Genomic DNA, 25,834 nt, shown 5'->3' with positions numbered 1-25,834 from the left:
CCAGGCTAAATGTACCACACGTAAGGGTGGGAGCAGAGTGTTTTAATGTAAAGTTGTTGTTTTCCAATTTCTTTAGCTTTATTCTTGACACAGTTATTAAAATATGTTAATGTGTTACATGTCTGTAAATCGGTAAAATACTAATGACAGCACAGACTACTGAATCACACATTCTAGTGTATAATTTTTTTGTTTGTATTTTAGAAGCTTCACCAGTTGAAACTCCCCCACGGTAAGTACAAATCATTTTCCGCTATTTGCATAAAACAATATGTTTATGCAATGTTATCCACCTGTTTTAAATGTACTAGAAATAATATTTAGGCATTTATGAGTCAATATCAGCCCATTGAATCCTAAAGGTGTTTTGGGGTTTCTCAAATAACATGGGCATGACCTAGACTGCACCTTCTTCCTTCCAGAGGAATTCCTAGTGCCTTTTGTACTGAAATAAATCAGTTGATGGCATACACCGCTGTTAAAGGGATGGCACTGCTCTTTTTAAAGATGCCTCTCCCCTGCATAAGGACACCAAGCAGTGCAACTTGCATTTAGGAATTACATTTAGAAGACACATTGGTAAAACCATAGAGTAGTGCACATAAAGTCAGAGCAAGAGCTGCGCTGATGGCCAGTGAGACATATAGGTACAGTGACAAACATGAACTAATCTGTGGGGTTACAGAAATGATAATGCAGAAGGAAATTGATGTAAACACATACAGAAAGAGACAAGTACAGAGAGAGTAGAACAATCTTAATTAAGCCAGAGGGAGAGTTAACATGCAACCACAGACAATTACTTTAATAAATCAGCAGCCAGAATGGGTCAGTACGAAAAGGAGAGATCAAAAGCAAATACACCTAGTCTCAGAGCAAGACACACAAAGATCGTCACATGGAGGGGCACATAGGCAAAAATAAATAGATGCAGACTAACAAACTTTCATTGGGCGTCTTCCCTGGGACTTGACACAATGTATCCTGCATTAGGAAGTGTAATTGGTGAGCCACTCAATCTGCTCTCACTGCTTTTCACCGCCTACAGTAGCACCTCAGCTACTAGTGAGGTTGAGCGGTGCGAGGAGAGATGATCCTTAGTGGAGCCTGGTCTGGCCCACTTTTCTGACTGTGTAGCCAGGAGCTTCAAAACCGGAGGGCCGTTCTGGAATGTCTGACGCATCTCCTCGATTGTCAGGGGCCTGCTGACTTAGCACGGGCCATGGCTGGCGTCTGGCTCTTCCGTGGCCAACTTGAGACACAGCAGTCTTAGTCAGTGCCATTCCGACCAAGAGGGCCGTATGCACAGCATATATCCTTGGAAGCACCAACTCTACGTGAGGGCCTGGCGGAAGAACAACCTCATCGACCAGCCAGTCTCCTGATCCCCATCAGTGGGGTTGCACAGAAATGGGAGGAATGAAGGAGCGCAGAGACAAAGACAACTTAGAGTATTTAGTTGCATTAATCTACTTCTGCCCCTTCAATCCCTTTTCTCCCTCATCGGGCATTTTACTCTTCCTAATGTTATAACTAAAATAACAGGAGTGACATCTGTATCCCTTTTCTCTACTTAACAAACAGATAAAACTAGAATTATGTCAACACCTTAATCCCTAGTGCATGTTCTCCCAGCCCCAGCTCAGTAATTTATGCTAGGGCCCCATTCTTTGCTCTAAATGAGGTGCAGCAAATACACCAATCATAAAGCATTGTTTATATTGCCACAATGGTCACTAGACCTTTTTCCAAAGAAACCATAGTATACCACAACCCCTACAGTGAAAACCCTTAACGTACCATTGGTTCTTATTTACCATCCAATCTACTCCTTTTGTTCCCAAGTTAATTATTTCCTAAGCCGCCCAAACAGGATCCACTGCTGCATCTTCTGTCATTTCATCAAAACTCTTGTGGACTAATACAAATCATGCATGCATCCTACATTCTTTTCCTCTGTGTCCTACCTGTCAAATACCCTTTATGCTGAATTTTTGAACTCCTTCCCCTCTGCCCATCCAATGTGGACACAAAAAGAACTCCTTGCACTTCTCTTTAAAACATTACTGTGCTGAGTTGTTTCTTTTCGTTGTTTGTATAAAAAAACACACACAGCACAGACTGCTGCTCTTAGCACAAATAGAAAAAAAAACTGGGACATTCAAAACCCCATCTCTCTTTCATGTACATTTAGTTGTAAATAATTGGTATTCTTCTACAGCTGGGTACATTTATACCATCACCTTCCTTAATACAGCAGAAACAAATCTCTACACTAATCGTAAAGTATTGGTGCCAAACTAATACATGGCTGGTCGTTTTGTCTTCAAACATTATTTGGGGAGTGTATGGAGACAGAGCGAGCAGAAAATCCTGAAAGACTAATTAATCAATCAAGTGACTTGTAAAGCATGACTACTCACCCGTAAGGGTCTCAAGGCACTGGGAGGAGAAGAATCTTCCTCCGGCCGTGGTCTTGCAGATACGTGGGACAGTGGCCAGGGCCAGTTGGCGGAGCGGAGGTCTCTGGTGGATGTGTAGAATTGGAGGCGGTGGTTGAGGTACGCAGGCCCCGCATCGTGTAGGGATTTATAGGCATATGTGAGGAGTTTGAAAGTGATTCTCTTGTTGATTGGGAGCCAGTGGAGGTCTCTCAGGTGGCCGGTGATGTGGCTGCGGCTGGGGATGTTGAGTATAAGTCTTGCAGAGGAGTTTTGAATGTTCTGCAGTTTCTTGAGGAGTTTCTGGGTGATGCAGGCATAGAGTTTGTTGCCGTAGTAGAGTCTGCTGCTGACGATTGTGTGGGTGACCATCTTTCTGGACTCAGTGGGGATCCACTTGAAGATGATGAGACAGCGTTGATCTGGTGGTCATGGTGAGTTAGGAGTCCAGGATGATAATGAGCTTTTGTGCGTGGTCTGTGGGGGGGGTCCAAGATCTTAGGCCACCTGGAGTCGTCCCAGGCTGAGGGGGTGGAGCCCAGGATGAGGACTTTGGTCTTCTCTGAGTTGAGCTTGAGGCAGCTGTCCTTCATCCAGGTGGTGACAGCCTTCATCCTATTATGGAAGTTAAACAAAAGACAAAGGTCCTGCGCACACGTTCAGGATAATACTATCAATAGTACCTGGTGGAGGAATGAAATAAGCTCAGAGTCTGTAGGATTATGAAAAAATGAAGATTGACATCAAGAAAATTAAAGAAAAGTATTCTTTATGTAAGTCAACATCTGACCAATACATAGCATACAGTTCATCAGCCGACACGTGTTTCGTCACACCGTGTAAAGATATGACTCTTCAGGGCTGTTAACGTAATCGTGAAGATCGTTCCTGAGTATGGAAGGTGAAGGGTGCGGTGCGATGGGACCGACAACCCGACGTGGTGAAGAAGGCGGCGATGTGCACCAGCCACTTGGTTAATTGACTGTACACTCGAGTGAGTTGTGGATCGCGGGTAATGGATCCACCGATTCCAAGATGTGGGAACCTGTTTGCAGGGGTTTTTCCTTGGGTTGGTACCCCTGACCTGGCAGCACCACATTTAATTTTCTCCAGTGAAAACTCACAGTGCACACGCTTGAGCGCCATCTTCCTTTATCCCCATCCAACCCCTTCACAGTGTGATCTATTGTGGAAGTTGTTCTTGGCGACTGTGGGTTCGTTGGTAAGGGATAGGATCAGCTGGGTGTCAAACAAGTCTTTCATGTACATTTAGCTATAAATAATTGGTATCCTTCTACAGCTGGGTACATTTATACCATCACCTCCCTTAATACAGCAGAAAAAAATCTCTACACTAATCGTAAAATATTGGTGCTAAACTAATACATGGCTGTTCATTTTGTCTTCAAACATTATTTGGGGGGTGTGTGGAGACAGAGTGAGCAGAAAATCCTGTAAGACTAATCAATCAATCAAGTGACTTGCAAAGCACAGCTATTCACCCGTAAGGGTCTCAAGGCACTGAGATGGGGGGGACTGTTGATCCATCGAGGACACTGTGGTTCTGTGGAAGAGCCAGGTCTTGAGGTCCTTCCTGAATTGAGGCAGTGACGGTGATTGCCTGAGGTGAAGAGGCAGGGGGTTCCAGGTCTTTGCAGGTCTTTGCAGCAAAGTAGGAGAAGAATCTTCCTCTGGCCGTGGTCTTGCGGATACGTGGGACGGTGACCGGGGCCAGTTGGGCAGAGCAGAGGTCACTGGTGGATGTGTGGAATAGGAGGCGTGGTTGAGGTACGCAGGTCCCGTGTTGTGTAGGGCTTTATAGGCGTGTGTGAGGAGCGTGAACGTGATTCTTTTGTTGATTGGGAGCCAGTGGAGGTCTCTCAGGTGGCCGGTGATGTGGCTGCGGCGGGGGATGCTGAGGATCAGTCTTGCAGAGGAGTTTTGAATGTTCTGCAGTTTTTTGCAGAGTTTCTGTGTGATGCCGGCGTAGAGTGCGTTGCTGTAGTAGAGTCCGCTGCTGACGAGTGTGTGGATGACCATCTTCCTGGACTCGGTGGGGATCCACTTGAAGATGATGAGACAGCATTGATCTAGCAGTTCATGGTGAGTGAGGAGTCCACGATGATGCTGAGGTTTTGTGCGTGGTCTGTGAGGGGGATCCAAGAATTGTGGGCCACCAGGAGTCGTCCCAGGCCGAGGGGAGTGGAGCTCAGGATGAGGACTTTGGTCTTCTCTGAGTTGAGCTTGAGGCAGCTGTCCTTCATCCAGGTGGTGACAGCCTTCATCCTATTGTGGAAGTTGTTCTTGGCGACTGTGGGTTCGTTGGTGAGGGAGAGGATCAGCTGGGTTATCAACGGCGTAGAAGACAAAATTAGAAATTTACTCCCATAGAGTCACACCTACTAGTAGTTTTTTTACGTTTATGGGATTTTAAAAGGATCCGAGCAAGATCTCTAAAATCTATGACTATATAGGTTTCCAGGAACACTCAAGTTCACAAACTGTAGTTAGGCGCAATTTATTTTTCCATGAAGAAAATATTTTGCTTTGGATAACCTCCTTTCACATTCACTCAAAGTTAATGTTCTTCTCCCATATACTTGCCAAGGAATAAATATTCTGATAGAGACATCTAGCCACAGATTCCTTACCTTAAAAGTTCCCAGGCGTCACACTGGATCCAGAAGATTTTTCCCTTGAGCAATACCCCTACACGCTGGTAGGTGGCGTCGATCGGCTCTGTGTAACGTTGTCCGCATCATCCACGCTTCTGGCGTCCACGTCACCTATATAGGCGCCACCCCGGCGCATTGACGTCAATTCTTTTCTTGCAGCTCCAGTCAAGCGCTGTTTCGTGAAGAGAGCTATCCTCACTTTCTGACAGGAATTTTCAAGATTTTGTCAACCCCTTTTTTTGGTGTGAAGGTTATCATGTCGAGGAAGACTTCAGGCTTCAAGGTGTGCCGCGCCTGTCACTGCACCATGTTGGTGACAGATACACATTTGGTTTGTCTCTAGCCATGGCTCCGAAGGGTTTGAGGGAGCGGTCCCTAAAGCTGCTTGCGGCACGGTAGGCGACACCACGTCGTTCGACTCCTTGGAGGTCAAGGTCCTGCTTAAGATGAAGGTCCTAGCACCGCTCCAGGAGTCCCAAGTTCTCTTTGTCCCATTCAAAATCATCAGCCGACGTGATTGAGGATCCTCGGCGTTCAAGGCCTCATTCTACGGAACCTGCGCCTCCCTTGATTTTCCCAGAGCTTGAGTGACCCTTGCCCAACGCAGGCAATTTTATGAGGCCATGTGTCTTATTTTTGGGCTGGCTGAGCCCTCCTGCGCGCCTTCAGTCCCGCTCCATCGGGTTCCGGGCCCGCAGGTTTGGCATCGATGACCCCCTTGGATTTGGACTTGGGTCCCGATCAGCGTCGGTCAAGCCACTGCGACCTTACCCGATACTGCTCCTGATGCCGATACTCCCAACACCACCAGCGCCTACTGGCGATGTCAGCCCCATTCTCATCCTGGACGACCCAGAGCTAGTACTGCGTCACTCAACATTGATTCTGTCACCGACAGGTCCTTTCCTGAGCCTTATTCTGAAGGCTAGATGTGGGAGAAAATTGGTACCCTTTAGAAGACCAGCCAGAGGGCGAAATGGGCTGGTATGAGAAACTGGGTAAGGCCAGTGGTCTAGATACTTCTCCAGATACTGGCATTCTTTCTCCCCCTACTGTGGCTATGGAGGAGGGAGAATCTTATGCTATAGTGGTGCTAAGGGAGCCTGAGGTCCTGGGCCTTCAGCTTCCTTCGGTGGCAGTCAAGCCTAGCATCTTGATGGAGGTGCTGTGACTGGGAGTTTCCTCCTCGGAACCCTTATTGTCCTACTGGGAACCTGGTCCAAGCCTAGCACAGGGGCTTCTATAAATAGGGCGATTGCCCCCCGCCATTGCCCTGCCTTGGGCGACCAAAATGTCCTCACTACCCACCCTACCCCATAGAGTTTGGTAGTCCAAGCATCTACAGCCCAAGGCGCGTTCCCTTCCGCCCCCCAGATAGGGAATCCAAGAGGCTGGACAGTTGGGGCAAGAAAATTTCTTCCGCCAATACTTATTGGGCCTTATGCTTATTGGGCCGTTATTCCCACACTTTGTGGGAAACAGTTGCGGAAGTGCTGCCACAGATCTCAGAGGGGGCTAGGGCCATCCTCTCCCAAGAAGTTTCAGATGGGAGAGATGCAGCAAAGTTCACCACCCGGTGTAGTCTTGACACAACCGACTCGCTGGGCAGAGCTCTTTCATCGGCGGTGGCTGTTAGATGCCACGCGTGGCTGAGAACGTCTGGCTTTTCGAGGGAAGTCGTCCTCTCTCATGGGCATGCCCTTTGATACCCGTCTCTGCGGAGACAAGACAGATACAGCTCTTGAGCGCTTTAAGTACGTACAGGCTGTGGCCAAGTCCTTGGTCCTTTCAGTGGCCACACACCCCCAGTCTCCATTTTGCCCCTTTCGTGGCTACGGAGCTATATCCCAACCACCAAGCAGCGCAAGTTCAGCAGCTTCTGCACTGGCAAGGCTTGTTCTGACCACGTGGGTTTGACAGCCAGAGGTCGGGTCAGTCCACCACTACCCCCCCAGCAGCTTCAGACTCCAAGCGCTCCTAGTCTCGCCCTTTCAGACCATGGGCGTCCAGTTGGTGGCAGGATCAGCCATCAGCTCCACCACTGGCAGATCATTACATCAGACAGGAGTGTCCACCAGATAGTCCGAAGGGGCTACTCCCTCTCCTTCAAGACCACCTCTCCCTCCATGCCTCCATCCTACCACTGGCTGATGGAGGATCATTTGGTTTTGCTCTGGGAGAAAGTCATGACTCTTTTGGAGCCATAGAGAGGGTTCCAGAGCCAGAAGTAGGCTGTGTTTGCTATTCCCGCTACTTTCTAGTCCTGAAAATGTACCCTTCGTCCTATCCTAGACCTACGAACCATCAAATACTTCCTCAAAAAGGAAAAAGTCAAGATGCTCACTCTAGCTCAGGTCCTATCTGCCCTGGACCCAGGAGACTGGATGGTAGTGTTTAACTTGCAGGATGCCTATTTCCACATTCCTGTCCTGCCTGCTCATCGGTGCTACCTACTGTTTACAGTAGGCCACGAGCATTTTCAGTTCACCATGCTCCCCTTTGGCCTTACCAGTGCCCCTCAGATGTACACCAATGTGATGCCGGTGGTTGCAGCTTATCTGCGCAGATCAAGGGTGCCAGTCTTCCCCTGCATCGACGACTGGCTGCTGAAGGCAGGCTTGTGCAGGCTGTCGTCTCCCACCTACAGACTATGGCGGACCTCCTGCATTCGCTGGGGTTCACTATCAACCTGCCCGAAGTCACACTTGACAAGTTTATCCTCCCGAACAGCGAGTCCAGGATATTTAGGCTATGATACCGATGTTTCAGCCTCTATCCTGGATTTTTGAGAATGAGTCTGAGGCTTCTGGGCCTCATGGCCTTCTGCTTCCTGCTAGTGACACATGCCAAATGGCATATGCGGGCTCTGCAGTGGGACCTGAAATTCCAGTGGGTGCAGCATCAGAGGAATCTCTCTGACAGTGAACCAGATCTCGGAGGGAACTGCATGAGACCTGCAGTTCTGTCTGACATGACAAACTGCTATTGGGTCAGAGGCCGACCCCTCTCCTTTCCCCAACCGGATCTCACTGTAGAGACAGATGTGTCACTTCTGAGATGGGGCGGCCATTTGGTAGAGGTGTGTATCAGACGTATGCTGGAGAGGTGATGGACTGCTAGGCGACTTACGCCATATCTGGTGGGACTGCCCAACAATCTGCCCTTTCGGGGCTGAAATCCTAGCCCAAATCAAAACTATGCTGGGGTATCCAATTCCAGATACCCCTGACTTCGCACTCCTGGGTTTACGGGATAACTCCTAGAAATACCAATCAAAAACAGAGCAAGCTATAACATGGCTCTGTCTGGGAGCAGCGAAGACTGCAATTGCCGCAGCTTGGAAGAAAAGGCCTTGACACAATGGCATACACACCTATGGCATTATTATAAAGGAACAGTGGTCCCATTCAATTCGAGTAAATTAAGGTGCCACAATTAGTACAATGAAAAATTGGGTTTTATGTTGGAAGACAATGCAGAAATAACTAGTAAATTACAGTAAATAGTGAGAAAAGTAAAACAGTGAGTGAGTTGGTGGCAGGGTAATAGGAAATCAGCCGATTTCCGGTACCCAGGCAAGTGATTTAAGAAGTGACTTTTTGGTGCTCAAAGGTAATTGTTAACAAAAAGTCAGTAAAACATTTCATACTCCGACATTTCAATTTGCAATACAATGGAGTTTAGAAATGGTTGTCAACGACGTTTCGATCCCTTAACGAGTGGTGGGATCTCTTCAGGACAAGAGAATGACAATTAATTGCCTGGGAGGTAGCAGTGCCCGGAACGGGAAGAGGATGAACCACAATTGGTAGTGTGTGATGCGCAATTGCGTCTCAACCAACACTAAAGAGTGTTAGTGTTGAAGTCCGGAATCCGTAGAATTACGTGTAGGCGGGAAATTGAGCCAGAATTGCGGTGAGACACTTGAATAGAAAAATTGGCCCGTCAGAAACTGTCTCAGACCGGGACTCGAAGGATGTTGCAAATCCGTGTGGGCGGAGAAGTGAGCCAAGGTTACGGTGGATCAATGGGAGAAGTAAAATTAGTCCGTCAGATGCGAGCCAGGTCTATGCTTGATTACGATGGGAGTTCCGAGGCAGCCGAACCGAGCGTGTAGAAGCGTTCGGAAAAATGCAGCCGTGGGGCGGGAGCCCAGATAATGAAAGCATGGAAGATAGTCGATAGTTCCGTTGCAACCCGTATGATACCGCGATAAACATGAGGAGCTTGCGAGGATCCGGCTAAGCGTCAAGGTGCGGGCTGTGTGAACCTATGGCAGGCAGTCATAATGGAAAGAATGAGTGACATTTTTAGAGATGACTTTAAAATTTTTGATTAGGCCCCTTAATCAGCTACCACACTAGGGGACTCCCACTTGTGTCCTGCCCCTCCACGTGTACGAGCGCTACATTCTCTCCCAGTTCTGAACAGCGAAGTTTTACGCACAGAGAAACAGCTGTGAGATTCACATACACCCCCAAGTCACTCGAGTACACTGCTATGTTTATTTTTGGCTCTATTTCTTTTAGTACACAAGGGAAGAGGGAGGGACATAGGATAAGGGGAAGGTATAGTTTGGGATGGGTAATTGAAGAACATTTTATTACAAGCTCTGGCAATGCTTTAATGTGAATCTGTTTTAGGGTGTTACCCTAAATAACGAAAGAACGCTGTGTACTGATATATAGCTACTAGGGGGCTACATTTGGACTCCCTAATTGAATGTATTGCCATATTCTGTGTTATAAAAGTCAATAAAACATATTTGACAAAAACAAAATGGAGGACTGAAGACTGTGGCAAAAGGAGCAGTTAGTCGGCACTACATCAGGGTACACAGGCACGTACAAGGTAAGCACCTTACAATAAATGCTCTCCAGATGAATCTCCTGTGAACACAACTACAAGCATATCCAAAGTGTCAGCCTCTAATTTGTGGGCCGTAAATGGCACTGAGTTTTTAAATGTGTACTAAGGACGATCGGAGGGCGAGCTCCTCGGTCATCGGGCATGTTTATATATTTTGCCTACTTTGCACGTGCTAAACTTGAGAATAAATCTTAAAAACGTACTCCCAGGTGAATTTGTATACTAAATTATTGCCTTGTAGCATTCATTCACCTTTTCTGTGCCACCCATCAGGGCATAATTCTGAAACATATTTTGAGAAACATTTGACCGTAGGATGCTTTTCACATACTCTCCCTGTTGGCCTTCTTAATGCTAGAACTCGTATCTGCATGACAGTAGTTAGTAATTGAAGTATTTGGGACAGAGAGATCTTCCTCTAGTTCATTAGTATACCATCAACTAATGCCATGTAGACCCCTTATTGATAGGTTCTTTCCCCCCTCAGTCACCAGTATCAGTGGGTTTCATGGCTCCTAGTCGTGTCAACACTTATCATAGCAGCAGCACAGAAGATACAAACCAAAAGAATGGGGAATAGGCAAATGCCTTGCAGGGCCTGCCGTCCAGTCACCTGACTAAAAGGGGTGTCTTGGAAAAATACTTTCTGCATCGTAGGACCCTTATTGACTGTCAATAACTTAAGAATAATTCCCCCCGGTGTGTAATCCCCGTTCCTATCTATAACAAAGACACAGAATCCAACATATCTAATACTCTGAAGCTCTTTCAAAACCCTATCAAAGGCTGAGTTTTTTTTCCTGGAATTGTAACGACTTCAAAATAAAACGCATTTCTCAAAACCAAATTACAGCACTGTTATGTCTAAACTGTTGCCTAAATCTGTCTACGATGCTGAAAATATATACGTAGTAGGCTTAGATTGGAAGACTTGTGCGCAGTGTGCCTTTTGGAAACCCAGCAGCTTTCAATCCTTTGATTCCTGGTACTGGCAGTCGCATTTCCCCTAAATCAGTTCTGTTTTTGTGTGACTTGTAAGAGTGGAACCTCGGAACCCTGTGCCAGTTGTTTACCCATTTTTCTACATTTCTTTTTCTGCTTGAATATTACTAAAAACTACTTCATTTAATTCAAAGGCTTTTTCTTCATCTTGTGGAAGAAAAACACTGCAAATAACCCAGGCAAGGTCTGTGTGGTGTGCCTTAGAGATTGTCAGTCCACCAAAGAATGTGAGTTTTGATCCAAAATGTCTAGGACACCCGTAAGCAGAGAAGTAGACTGATAAGTATAATGGAAGATTTTGTTGGGGAGGACAGGGCTTCCAGGGAAGTATCGCCTTCTACTGTGAAGCAGCTCTTGACTCTATATGACTCTCAAAGAGGAAGATTCAAGACGCGGAGGTCCAGAGAAGCAGAAAAAAGAAATCATTGCCAAACGCAGCACTCCCATCAGTGGCACTCTTCGTCAGTGTCGAAGGTCTTGACCAGCAAGAGGGAAAGGTTATGCTTGTTGCCTACGCCAGAAGTGACGACAACACCTTTAGGGCCCCTGTCTTTTGTGACTCCTGCAGAGGATCCTATTTGGACTCCAGTGAGCCCCACAGCTATCAAAGCTGCTAGTGCTACAATCCTCCTAGGGCAATATGATTGGTCCTGCAGTTCTTCTAGTGAGATATGAAAGATCCATACATGAGTGAGGGCAGAATTTTATAGATAATCTTTCCGAGGAGCAGAAGCAGAAATTTTATGAGGTTGTGCAAAAAGGTCTTCTGTTGTCCAACAAGGTAATAAGAGCAGGTACAGACTCAGCAGAGCTAGCTTGCTGTGTGGATTTTACCATGGCACTACTCATGATGCTGGTCATAACTCCACCTCACGAATTCCATGCCTGATGCTGAGCTAAAAAGCCTAACATTCTCAGGCTATCCACTGTACAACATACTGAGGAGGAAGTTCTTCCAATAAAAAAAGCAGAGACTCGCAAAGCGTTGGACTAGAAGAGTATACGAAGTTTTTTAAACCCCACTTTTGTTGTGATATGTACTGCTATTATTATCAAAGATAGACGGTTCAATTGAAAGTCTAGGATTATAACCAAAGGTGCTTATCTTGTTTAGAGGTGGTTTTTAATTGGGTGAGCTCAAGTCACGGAAACCCAAGATCATTTGAAAATGATAGATTTGACAAGAGTCTAGTTATAAACAGCTAAAGTAAACCATTTATTAGTGTTCCATTTATTAGTGTTTAAGAGATCAGTAAATGTATCATGAGACAAAGCATTTCGGAATTTGTGCTGAACAGTGAGAGGAAATTGTGTTGCCCAAGGTGTGAAATTGGTTACAAAGGCATGCATGTTGGTAATAAAATGTGAGCCTCAATCCTAAGAGAATCAAAGAAGGGTCAAGTGATCAGGCTGAGATAAAGAGGAGATCCTGCCATTTGAGTAGGGTTGGTAAAGAGAGTTTCTTTTTTCAACTCTTTGCTGGAGGACCTCGCTGCAGAATGAACTTCATTCCTAAAGTAGTTTATAGCACTGTCTCGGATAGGGGTATATTCACAGGAATACGTTAGAGTTTCTTCTATCTTTAAATGTGGAAAGTATACAATGAGTTTTCTCACCTCATAACAGCCAAATGTGACCACCGCAGTTGTGAGGATCCATGTTGTGCCTGTATGACACCGCCTCTACTTCGATTTCTCAGTTACTTGGAGCCTGATTCTCCGTCTCATCTCAGATGGGCACCTCACTTTCTTCACATAAAACAAGCTTGGGAGTGTACGGGATCCAGTTGATGTGGAGGCGCATCAAATTGGAGAAACCTCCTTTGAGGTTACAATGGATGTACTTACAGTCTCAGTTTTTAATTGATTTTGGATAGAGCGAACTGTTGAACTTCACATCGTATAAAATAATTCCATTTTGCTAGAGAGATCTGACATAGAGGCCTAAGTGTCCGTCCTCTGAGATCTGTTACCTTGAATAAAAAAAACAACTAGAATGTGAGTATGAGAGGCTGGGCATCTGATGGTGGGGGAGGGGTTGTGTATGTATGTGTGCAGTTATCTGATGAGTGTATGAGTCTAATAGCATATGATGGTGTGGTGCGTCTGATGGCATTCTTGGGTGTCCTATGGGGTGCATGGGCATCTGATAGTGTGGATGTGGGCATCTAATGGTGTGTGTGTGTGTGTGTGTGTGTGTGTGTGTGTGTGTGTGTGCGTGTGCGTCTGCTGATTTTTCTTGACTATACTGTAGTGAGTGATATATTTTGTATGCGAAATGAACAAATGGGGAGTAGATGGCCTAATATATATATATATATATATATATATATATATATATATATATATATATACACACACACCCACACACACACACCCTTTTTGCTCCCAACCCCGCTACCCCAGCTCAGCCTTAGTTCCAACCCCCACACTGTTTCCATCAGCAAATATACAATAACATAATAAATAAGGTTCAGCTGCCCATTTATAATCCCAGCCATACTGTTGGCCTTTTTTTCGCATCTCATTTCCACATTCTACAAGTGATGGCGATGGGGGAACCCATGATAAGACCGTGTCCCCTATACGGCCGCCCTCACTCAAAGTTAACTCCCACCCTGCCATATAGTAGTTTTTCATCTCATTTTACCTTCACCAAGTGCTGGATTGCCCACTTACGCAGATTGCAGATTCAGACTCCTGGCTCATCTACTTCTTCTTTTCACATTTTCTCCTAATGTTCATTAACACTGGGGGACCAGGAGTAGTGGGCGTTTAGTATAAGATACTGGTATATTATTTCCAGTTTCTTTTGTTCTTAGAGGATTCTCTGCAATTTTCCTGAGATCACAAACATTTATTGTTATTGATTGACAGCAGACATTAACATCTGCAGAAGGTTTGGACTAACTTTCACCAAACCTAGAGATGTAGCCAAAATGACAGAAAGATTGTTGTGCCTTAAAAAGTGAGTGAACTGTTGTTCAGCAGTGCATGAGTTATACATGCAGAAAAGTTGCTGTGTGAAATTCCATACTAAATTGGAAATGTGACAGGTTTTGATCCTGCCCGAAAAATCTTTTCAGTCGTTTGACTGACTGCACCAGATTTGGCAGGCTGGAGGTTGAACCTTTGCATGAAGATTCTCCAAAATATGGTCCAACATTGCTCAAAGGGGTGAAAGTTATTAAGCGGCTAAATTAGGGTTTCCTCAGATACCAACGATATCTATAGAAATTTAACTGCACGTCTGTAATATATAACTATTGTGAGTGACTTCTACTTATTAGACCTTTGCATGAGTTGTTTGTCTATTGATTTTTTTCTTTTAATAAAAGGGACCAAAGAAAGGCAATGCTGTCTTGGCAAATTGAATTGAATACAATCTACACCACACCAACAAACCATATGACAAAAACGTATCTTTTGTTTGTTTACAAATATTGTATTTTTCATAATTCTTACTATGCCTCATAAATGTAATGTAAATTGATACTTGTATAGCGCACTACTCACCCGCAAGGGTCTCAAGGCGCTTGTACGAATACCGCTGTGGAACCCATCCTGGCTTTCCCTGTGAGGTGTCCACTCCTGGGCACCCCCAAGGTGGAGGCCAGGCATCCTTAGCGTTGTGGGGGCCGTTGTGGAGATTAAGCAAGCTATTGCCCAGAGTTGCAGAGTGGGACTCCATGATTGGAATAGGCACCGAGGCGAGAATTGTCAGGTCCGTGGAATTTTGAGCCCAAGACCCGCCGAGGCGGGGAATTTAACCCTGGTCCCAGGCCAGACCTCTGCATCAGGGTCTGCCGCTCTAACCATTGAGCCACACTTATAAAAGTTATAATGGTTATGAGAACCTTTTTAAATAAGTAGGCTTAGCATTACAACCTCCACAAAAGGCTCTTTTTTGATAATGTGTAACACAACGGAATCCCTCAGAAACCAGACTTCTCATTGCATACCAGGATTTAACCCAACATCAGGCAGTTTTTAAATCACAAGCCTCTGTAAATGTAAAAAGGAAAACGCATAGTGTGGAAAAACAATGAGTTCATAAGGCTCTTTTCTGGAATGTCATTGACCCCATGACTCAAACTAGAAGTGACTGTGCCTGCAGCCCAGGAGATAAAAATGACAATCCGCATCTTCAAAGGCACATATCACACAGGAAACTGGTAGCTTTCGACATATTGAGCATGATGCCAGCTCAAATGAACTGCAATTTAAAATCTTCTTTAATTGTGAACTCCAGTTACAATTCTGAAAAAGCCACTTTTAGAAAGTTGGCATTTTCTACCCCCAACCAATTGTGCCTTTCTGTCAGTGTCCTGGTTCACATAACTCTGAATGGATCTGCAGTTGGGGTTTGTGTATTGCTTCCAGACAGTGAAACAAAGGGGGCTTTGGTGTGGACAGAATGGGCCAGCCTGACAGGATGTCTGGGGAGTGGCTGTACCCAGTCTCACTTACACTTCAAAGTGCTTTTCCTACAGCACACACAAAGGAAACTGGCAGTAGGCCTGCCTCCCCCCCCTTTTGTCACCCAGGACAGATTAGGATCCTGGACCAAGGGACGGGGAAGAACTGACTAGAACCAATTTGTGGGAAGGGTCAGGGAATTTCCCAACACAAAGGCTGGCATCGGGTATAATAATATAGGGCCTTCAGAACTACTCATCAGAGCACCCCTGGACCTGTGGACGATGCAGAAGAAGGACTGCTATGCTGCCCTGCTGTTAGTAGGATTGCCTTGCTGCCCTGCTATCCGAGGAAGGAAGACTGAACCTACATCTATGAACCCAAGGCCACCATAGTGACTCGAAGGGCTTGCTGGCTAGCCTCCTGTGTGAGCTACAGGGACCCAACAGGTTTCTAGAGGCATCCTTGCAACTGTCCAGCTGATTGGCTGCAATTGGACCAGCCTAGACCTCCCTGAGTCCTGCTGCCGCCCCCTGCCTGGATTGACTCCTGATCCCCAAGAGGTGCCTCTCAGGCCCTGGACCCTTGGTTGGCATCAGAATGTAATCATTCTGAAAGAAAAAAAAGGAGTAAATCCTAAGGTTTGGGCACTTTGCGACCTCTGTGTCCGGTCCACGCTCCATCACGGTTAGCCTTAACTGTGACTTTCTTTCTTTCTTTCTTTCTTTCTTTCTTTCTTTCTTTCTTTCTTTCTTTCTTTCTTTCTTTCTTTCTTTCTTTCTTTCTTTCTTTCTTTCTTTCTTTCTTTCTTTCTTTCTTTCTTTCTTTCTTTCTTTCTTTCTTCCTTTCTTCCTTACTTTCTTCCTTTCTTTCTTCCTTACTTTCTTTCCTTCTTGAGTGTCCTAGTGCTGAATAGAAGACCTAATTAACTGAGGAGGTAAAAAATCTAATGTATGAACAACCATGTTTTAAGCATCGTCCGCAGGTTGGATTGGCTTATCAGATAAAGTGGAAAGAGTTCTATTTAATAGCCACTTGTAGGCAAAGAACCTCGCTCCCTGGTGACGTTTCCTGTTCTTAGGAACTTTATGAAGACAGGCTGAATAAGAGTGTAAGGTTCTGCAGGGAACGTAGTAATGTGTAAACAGCTGTTAAATTAATGCTAGACTAATATCATGAAGCGCCTTAAAACAGATACACTTTTGAAAAGTATACGTTGCTCCACAAAAGTCAATGTAAAGTTTGAAAGTGGGTGGAGATGTGCGTATGTTGTAGTAATTTAAGAAAAAGTCTGACAGTTCAAATCTGGGCCACTTGTAGATGATGAACTAGATGAGACAGATGCTCAAGGTACATTGCATTTGCTTAGTCCAAACCCGATCCCAACAAAGCTTGAAGAATGGCATGATGAGAACACACACAAACTAGAAACAAGACTTTCTTTAAGACCTTTAGTTGGTGACAACAAGAGGAAGTAACCTTCTCAATTTGAGGGTACACAGATAAAGTCCTGTCCATAGTAAATCCTAATTTGCAGACAGTATGAGTTGGAGATGGACAGTGTCTCAGCTCAGGAGGCCACTAATTGGCTGACCAGCAAGAGGCCGGTCTCACAATAATCAGGACCTCATGAATTAAGTTTTAAAAAGTAGGACATTCCATGATGATAAATGTCTAAAATGTTTTTCAAGCTATAATTTTATGTGAAATTCGTGTTTATTACATTTATCTTATAGGCAGTGCAGTGTGGGAAGTAGGCAAGGATACTCAAGAAAGAAAGTGTACACCCCCACAAAGCAAATATCACTGTGTACAGCAAGAAGTACTCCAGAATTGTAAGTGTTATTTATTTGAAATCTCTCATACATTTACTTCAAGTGTTAGTTTCTGAGTCAAGTGAGCTTTCATCAGCTAGAGATTGTCAAGTATCTTAAATGCCAACGACGTTTTAGAAACATACTTACTGTTAATTCACTAGAGCTCTGAGAAAAGAATATTGTTAAAAGGAAACTAACTGGAAAACAATGGTATTGTCCTTTGTGGTAAAAGTAAGCAATAGCAACAAAAAGGTTCTGTCTCTTCTCTTTCCTTGTTTTAGGCTCATATAGTAAAGGCTGTGGAATACTTGTGTCACTGGGTGCCATTGAGCTATTATTAAAATATGTGTACTTTTGCATAAATGAACCGTCGTTTGTCCTTTCATCGCATCATGTGTATTTGGTTCCCATAAACCCTAAAATGACTTCCCTTACCCCAATGAAGTTAGAATTGCGAAAATGCATCCTACTCGATGTATGACTGGTAATTAATTTTATAATATTCTGCAGGTTGTGCTAGTGGAAGTTCAAAAAACGTTTTAAATTTTTAATTCTTCCCTCAGTTGAACTTTCTGTCTCGTGCTAAACTAAAATGTGAGTTGACTGCTGATTGCACCAGCGCCAATATTAACTTATTTCATGCAGTTTATTCAACAACATACTATGTGTAACTCTTCACGTGTAAGGCACTTTTTACCTGCTGAATTGACAATTTCCACTCTTTCCATTCCTTTGGGGTATTTTGAATTTTAATTGTGCTCTTTTTCCTGTCTTGTCCATCAGCATGGATCAGCTTCAGCTTCATTGATGATCACCTTGATCTTTAATCATTTTTGAACAAGCTTTCAGAAAAAGCTATGCCTAACGTAGATACCCCACTAAGCTGTGAATGACTTGTCATTGGTTCTTTACTTTAAAGGATTCTCATAACATCATCTTTAAGTTTCCACCTATAGATGAGATCTCTCTTCAGTTTCTCTACCTGAGGACAGTGAATTCAAGATCCGCTTGAATAATGAACTGGCAATATTCATACAGTTAAGGGCCCCAACACGTTTTCTTTAGCACAGGCATACCATACTCCCATTTTGAGGAAGTGGTTAAAAGTTTGGATTTTGCAACATGCCTCTTTGTTGCAGTTCAAGTTTCTAATTTAACCATCCTGCTCAGCCACCCTTGGACAGCTGTGTCAAATACTCTTGTGGGAGCAAGAATTTGGAGTTCTGTGGGAAAAGTGATAGACTCACCGTTGGTAAAGAACCTTCCATTGCTTTTCTCTCCTCTAAACCTGTTACTCAGCAGGCTGATAATTCTGATGTTTCAAACCACCCTGCAGAGCCCAACATTTTAGTATCCTGGGATGTGTATTTCTGTTGTCCATATAGAAAGTAACAACGGTTATCAGATTTCTTGTGGCCAACACCATTAAAGTGTATCTACTTCTTGGTTACATCCTTGTATGTCTTTCATGGGGAGCTTTCTTAGTGACTGGGTAGCCCAGCGTACTCCCATACTTTGGCGTCTCCCTCCAGTTAATCTTGTGCCTTCCAAAAAGGGATATGACTATGACACTGACATTCTCTTGTATAAAGAAAATATATTGTGCTTTGCCTCTCAAGCCGCCTCCCTAGAGAGCAGAGTGAAGAAGTGCTCGCATTAAATGTGAGGAGGCTGTGGGATAAAGTTGCTTTGATTAAAGACTAAGAATACAGTCTTCATATGGCTCAGTCGTAGGCAGAAACTCACATATTTTGTTGCTCATAGAAACGTTAAGGTACTTCGACATCCTGTTTTGTCCTATTCTCCATAATAGATCTACATTAATATTCATAAAACATGAATACATCTGTCTGTTCGCCGCATCCCAGAAAACATTAGGAAGGCAGAAAGTTTGCTTCTTAAAAAAACTATTTTTCTTGTTATTCAAAATTAATGCGTTACATTTATTTTTGTATTCATGTAAGTTGTAATCCACACAATACAAACTGAATTATTTCTAAGTGCAGACCAAAGTGAAGAAGGGTTAAAAGGGAAAAGAAACGTTTGCTAAAAGGTTTTTGTTACCTTTCTGAAAACTGCAAGTGAGAGAAGAGTCCTTTTGTGAAAGGGAAAACTTCCCAAGGATTTTAAACTTGATACTAGTTTGGACAGATAGCCATGGAAGTCTGTTAAGAATAGGAAAGGTGCCTTTAATTAATTCTAGCAATTAGCCTTCCCATTGCATATTGAACAGCCTGTGGTTTTCCTAGTATTTCATTGGTCTGAGGAGGTCAGTTTTGGCGTTGCGCAGCTTGCAGTTGGAAGAGTAAGCCAAGTACAGTATGATGTTTGCCCCTGAAAATCTTCAATGTAAAGGGGAGACTGCATTTGAACTGTTGCAGAAAAAGATCCACCTGGATAAATATATCCACACAGGCACCTGTGTTTTCTACAGACTCAGTAAAGGTGATAAAATACTTAAAAAGGAAAGATGGTGGGAACGCAAGACCTGCGTTAACCCCTTCGCCGCGGCAGGAATTCCGCCGCGGCGCTGGGGGGGTTTGGGGGCAGTTGCGGGTCCGCTGTGCTCGTGACGGAACCACTCCGTCACGAGTCACGGTTGAGCTGTGCTCATGACGGAGTGGTTCCGTCACGTCTCCGCCCAATGCGCTAATCGCCCGCACAGGCGGGGAATTAGCGCCGCGTGGGCGGAGTGGCCGCCAACGACCGCAGCATGACGGAACCACTCCTTCATGAGCACAGCGCAACCGTGGCTCATGACAGAGTGGTTCCGGCATGAGCGGGGAAGGGGTTAAAGAAAGCAGATGATTAGGCCAGGATTCATGACCTCTGTTTTGGACCATGTAGCCTAATCCAATTTTAGGCCTAGGCCTTACATCTCTTCCTTAAAATTCACACTATAAAAGTACTCGCATAGGGGGTCTTTTCTGTTGATTTGTTTGTCATCGGCATAAGTGGGAAAGGAAGGTGTCCTTCCCCCACCCCCCGTCCCCCGCAGAGCAGTCACGTGTGGGGCAGCATAACGATGCTGAACATAGGAGAAAAGAAAGGTATCCTCAGGTAACATTCAGCAGTCAGAAAGTCTTTAATTTCCTGGGGTAATTCATTCCAACATACAGTGCTTTTTCGACGGAGATGCAGTTGGTGTGCCCAGCTTTCTGGAGTCAGAAGCATTAAAAGAAATTCACTGAGTATAGCACGGATTGACTGTTGAGAGTTATGTCTAACATGCAAAGGCACAGATCGACTAACAGCGGTAAAAGCATGAAATTATTTTATATAAAATACATTTAAAATTATTTGACTGCCATCTAAAATCAATAAACACTCATATTAGATCGATTTCCAAATCATAAATGTAGCAATATTTAGATAAATGCCAGTGGATGGAGCTTTTAATCTCGGGTAAATACACTCACAAATGTATTTGCCCATGCCAGAGCCTAGCTCCTACTGCCTTTTGGCAATAAAATTAAAATTTCAGTCTCCTTTTAACTGCGAGTCTCCTTCACCAGGCATAGATTTTTTTAAACCTCCGAAAATAGCTTAAGGAGCTCTGATTTCTGATAGAAGTAATGGAAAAAAACAGAAAGCAATAACAATGAAAAAAATACTATTGAGGCGTCCTCTTACCTTGCCTGAAAAAAACTATTTTTCACCCTTCAGTACACCATTAAAATATTTACATCGCTTTTCTTCAAAAGCTAACTTCATTACGTTCTGTCAAAGTAGTATTCCCATCATTATTTACACATCATAATATTCATTATTAGTTAAATATTTATGTAATTCATTTTTCATAGATTAAAATACTCGTAAGTATTATAGCTATTCAGAGCTCAGATGATTGGATTTGGTAACCCTACCTCTTTTTTAACTTGCACTAGCCCAGTATTTCCTAGTTAATAAATTGATAAATGTTATAGTCTCAGTTTAAAACTTAAATTAAATACATCTCCACAATTTACCATTGCAGATTAAAATTCACATAATAATAAACCTCTGCATGTTCTTGATATTTCAGATATGTAGTTATCTTACACAACCTTTCTGATTACGTTCCCTTTTATTCCAGAGGCATCTTTCAGAACAGAAGACGATTAGCAGTTCTTTTAAACAAATTCCTGAGCAGGCCTCTTAGGCCTGTGACGTGCGACCACGGCTTTTATCTTCCTTTAGGAAACTTTTCTGTTATGCAGCTAGCTTGGCTGCTTTGGGTTTTTGAATAGGAATATGGCCTCTTTAAAGTTGTGTTTATTGCCAATTACCCAACCGTGCCACGCCTTAGTATTTTGTGATGTGTCTAGTGCTGTCCTTAGCGACGGTCTGTTATGTACTATAGCCTTCCTTTTGTCCGATCCCCCCCAGATGAAGACTGTTGTTTATAGTGCCCTGCCCGGTAGAAATGGAAAAATGTCCCCTTGAGGATTCCATTGCCTTGACACCATCAGAATGTTACTACAAAAACCGCTATTATTTAACAGACACGTAGTGATTATATTAAAACAAGAATGAATGAATGAAGTCAAATGAATAGTGTTGTGTTTCCAGAGTCACATGGGGTTTTCATTATCTTACTTATTTGACTAAGGGAAATCATTTACAGTTGGCAGAAAAGTACAAACTTTGGGAGAAATAGACCAATAAAAGTATATATATACACATTTACAATGCCAAGCTGGGCTATAAAATCGAGTGTATTCTTTCTCTTTTAGAAGATTTTATATTGCTTTAAATCGGAAACAAACACATTTTCACCATGATAAAAGTGTTGATTGGGTTGAGCTTTCCAGATGAGTTAAGTCTATTGATTAATTTTAACAATTTGACTACTACAGTTTGCAAGTAAGAGTTTAGTTTTAGTGTAAAGATGCTTATGCATTTGGAGAAGTTAGCTTTTTCACTTTGTGCTTATAGGGGGGGGGGTGTAGCAATGCAGTGTTAGCTTAAGGGACAATGTGCCCATGTAGGGCCATTTAAAGTCACATGCTAACCTTTGAGTTGACTGCTCTTCTTTGGTCAGTTTCCCAGAACTTCACTTGTGTATGGTGTAAAGTGAAGCAAGTTGGAAATCACCAGCCTGGATTAGATGGGCACTGGGGACAGTAGTAATGACTTTCCTGCTCATTTTCTTGCTGAGTACTAAAGCTGCATGTGCAATATGGTTTATACTACTCCATTTCAGGAATGAGGTCTGCAAAGTGTCGATCCTGTTGCCTTGCAATATCCGCCACAATAGATTAAATGGAGGCTGTTCCTCTGACATCAGTGAGACTACGATAACTGCCAATTTAAAGTCAAGGAAGGACTCCTGTGAGAGTTTGAAAAAAGCAAAAAGAACAATTGATGAACAGAATGCAGAGCAATGTCATACATTCACCCCAGTTCAGAGATTGGGGCATAAATCCATTGTTTTTTTACTCACCGTGCCATTCCAGTTTGGACCCAGCCATATGCAAATCAGTCTTGACCCTGCGCCCAATGGGAACAGTCCAGCCCGAACTGCCAGACCAGGTCCTCCCTGGACTGGAAAAAAGCATCCTAGGACTGTCTGAAAAACAACATATGCACTGTACTTTTACATATAGATCAGGTGAAGAGCCAACTTCTTGTATCATATGTAAATCTTATGAGTCCCATCATAGGGTTGAAGTGGCTGGTCAGTTTTATCGGCTGCACCCATTTACTTGTTATAATAAAGTATGCAGCTTATGTACATCTATTTGACCCAAAACTGAAATGAGTAGTGCTCTTATCGTAAATTGTAGTGAGTAGATGTACTTCCCGTCTGTTGGGAAATATTAGCTAGCAGTCTTTACTATGCAAAATACCGCCCTGAGCTTTTTGGAGATTTTTACAAACAAGCTCCTGCGGGAATCCTTTATCGTGAGTTTGCATTATGCCATAAAGCCAATGTTGACAGCTTGCCGAAGAGCTTAAATCCTGTATATAAATTGTTCACATAATGGCTATAATGATTATGAAATAGTCATTTAGCAGCATCCCAAACAATCTTTTAATTAGTTGCTAATGTTGAACTGTAACCAGCAGGATTTATACTGGAAACCTTTCTAGTGTATGCTCTCTGGCTGTATGCATAAACTTATGGAAATCTTGCACAGTATATAAAGTTTAATTCGATACCGAGCTCTCTTACTTGCTATAAACTGCCTGAATAGAATCCGCCTTTTGTAATGGTTCAAAGATTTGTCAGGTGCTATATTCTTCCATAGAGTATAACTCTCAAAAAACTTGCCATAGAAATGTTCCACGACATGTTAAAATTGTCATGGTATAAATGGTTCCATGGCTGAATAGCTTTCATTGAAATGCAGCATAGGTTTCAGATTCAAAACGCAATCAAACACACAATCTCTGCTTATGACAGATGGAAATCTAGGTGTTGCCCAAATCATGAAAGACAACCAGTTAGTCTGTACTGATGATTTGCCCACTATTCCCCTGACCAAGGCTCCAAACATTTTTCAACTTCCCAAGTGAAGTGGGAGTCCACCGTTGTGCCCTAGAATGAGGCACCAGAATATCTTGATGCTCTTGAAAAAGTGTTCGGTACACAAATTTATTTGCTGCACAGTTTCCTCAAGGAATACATCATTGACAAAGTTGAGAGTAGTCAATGACAAAATAATTGCAATATTGACTTACATCCAGCATCTCGAGTGAAGGGGGGAATTACAGACTGGGATCTATAGAGGGCTGCCTGGTGACCACCCTTGCTGTCCACTACATGGCTTATGTTTGCCCTCTACATTGTATTACATTGCCACTGACACTGTCTCTCAGCAGCACATATTGGGCTTGTAAAGGGACATCATGACTGCGTTGCTGTGCTGCATGGCCATGTTCTCCAGAATCATTTGAAGAGGAGTCGTCGTCATCTGAAGGAACTCCACTAACTACAAAATTATCTCTGGATTCTGATCCATGATCCTCTCCCTTAGCTGCAGTCTCAGTATCATAACCCGCATCAATTTTCCCTTTTTATTTGACCTAAGGCTTGGGAAGAGGTCATCCAACAAGAGGCTATGTCTGTTTCTTATCAAAAACTTTACTCCTCAAATACTCGTGCTAGGTAGAGTGCGGAGCTACTCGTAGGAATGTTTTTGAACAGAGAATGCAGATGAGTGTGTGATATGAACAGAAAATGAAAATCCAATGCGGTATAAGTGAGATTGAGGAACAAAGTTAAAAAAAACTCTGTAATTTTAGCTTAAATTTATGCTCATGGAACATCGCGGGCCTCAACGACAAAGGGAAAAGGGATCGAATGTGGGGAGTGATCTCCCAAAATACGTTCGATATAATATGTCTTCAAGAGACCCATATCCCTTGGGCAGAAAGAAATATATTGAGGGTCCCGGGGTTTGACCTAATGGCATGCACCACCTATACTACTAGAACAAGAGGAGTAGCTATTTTGGCAAAATCTTTTTTAGGACCACCTATACGCAAGACAGTTGACCCTATGGGTAGGTGGGCGATTGTTGAGCTCAAAATAGGTTTTACTATATGTTCTATTTATGCACCTAACCAGGATGATCCATCTTTTTTTTTCAATCTAGAGTTGGAATTAGCATCCTGGCCCTCCATATTAATTTTTTGTGGAGATTTTAACATCTCTCTGACTCACGGAGGCCTGATATGTAACCATGAGCAATTTAAATACGTTGGATACAAACCGAAGGTATATAGAGCCATACTACAATTAAAGGAAAGTCTAGGCCTAGCCGATGTGTGGGACATGAAACAACATCAAGATCCGGGATATACATATTTCTCATATCCACTTAATAAATATGTCCGCATTGACTATATCTGGATGACAAGTAGCCGACTTAATGAGATACAAATAAATAAACTTCCAAAAACTATCTCGGATCATAATCCCTTAGTGCTCACAATAAGGACTAATAATACTGTAAGACCTCGGTCAAGCTGGTCCTTCGATAGAAAATTATTGGTTAATAATGATTATATAGAATATATCAAGATATGGGCACAGGGATTTATAGATGCTAATCGATATAGCGCCCCACGAGATGTGGTTTGGGATTGTTTTAAAGCTTCAATTCGAGGGGAAACAATAAGCTATGTCGCAAGAAAGAGGAAGGAGCTTGCTAGAGCAAATGAGTTCTCTCCTTGAACTAGCTAGGAAAGAGGAGAAACATACTTCTATAATAATGCAAGGTGGTGATGGCGGGCCGATTCTAAATGAAATGATGATTCTTAAAATGGAAATTAATAGCAGGCTGACCAAGAGAGCGGCAGAGATCTACCAATCCCATCGCAACGAGATATATGAGGCGGGTGAGATGGTCGGCAAGCAATTGGCTCTCCGCACTCGACAAAAACAATCCCTTAACCTAATTGCTAGTATTAAAGCAGATGGTCAAGAGCACACAACACCCGAGGCCATTCTAGAAGCTTTTAAAAAATACTATCAGAAGCTCTACCAAAGCGAGGATATGCAGGACCCCCTAACAATCAAGGATGAATTAGCTAGGTGGGCAACTGAGCAGGAGGGTAACCTAGGATTAGAGGATGATACCAGGCAAGATCTAGAAAGAGATATAACCCTGCTAAAGGTACAA

The 25,834-nt window shown here is 43.4% G+C and overlaps 1 protein-coding gene across 4 annotated transcripts in view; it reads left to right on the top strand.

Annotated features, from left to right (window-relative positions):
• ERICH2 (glutamate rich 2) overlaps window positions 1-25,834 on the top strand; it is a 313,376-nt gene that overhangs the window by 115,369 nt on the left and 172,173 nt on the right. For all 4 annotated transcript variants that reach the window (XM_085646409.1, XM_085646410.1, XM_085646412.1 and 1 more), the window contains 2 exons: window positions 205-232; window positions 17,142-17,240. In XM_085646409.1, coding sequence (XP_085502535.1) covers window positions 205-232; window positions 17,142-17,240 — 127 coding nt within the window. The remainder of the gene's footprint in view (window positions 1-204; window positions 233-17,141; window positions 17,241-25,834) is intronic.

This window comes from Triturus cristatus, chromosome 3_1 (genome assembly GCF_964204655.1).
Source record: "Triturus cristatus chromosome 3_1, aTriCri1.1, whole genome shotgun sequence".
In the NCBI taxonomy this organism is placed as follows: domain Eukaryota; kingdom Metazoa; phylum Chordata; class Amphibia; order Caudata; family Salamandridae; genus Triturus; species Triturus cristatus.
Note: the sequence above shows the minus strand (reverse complement) of the source record. Positions and strands in the feature narration are given on the sequence as shown.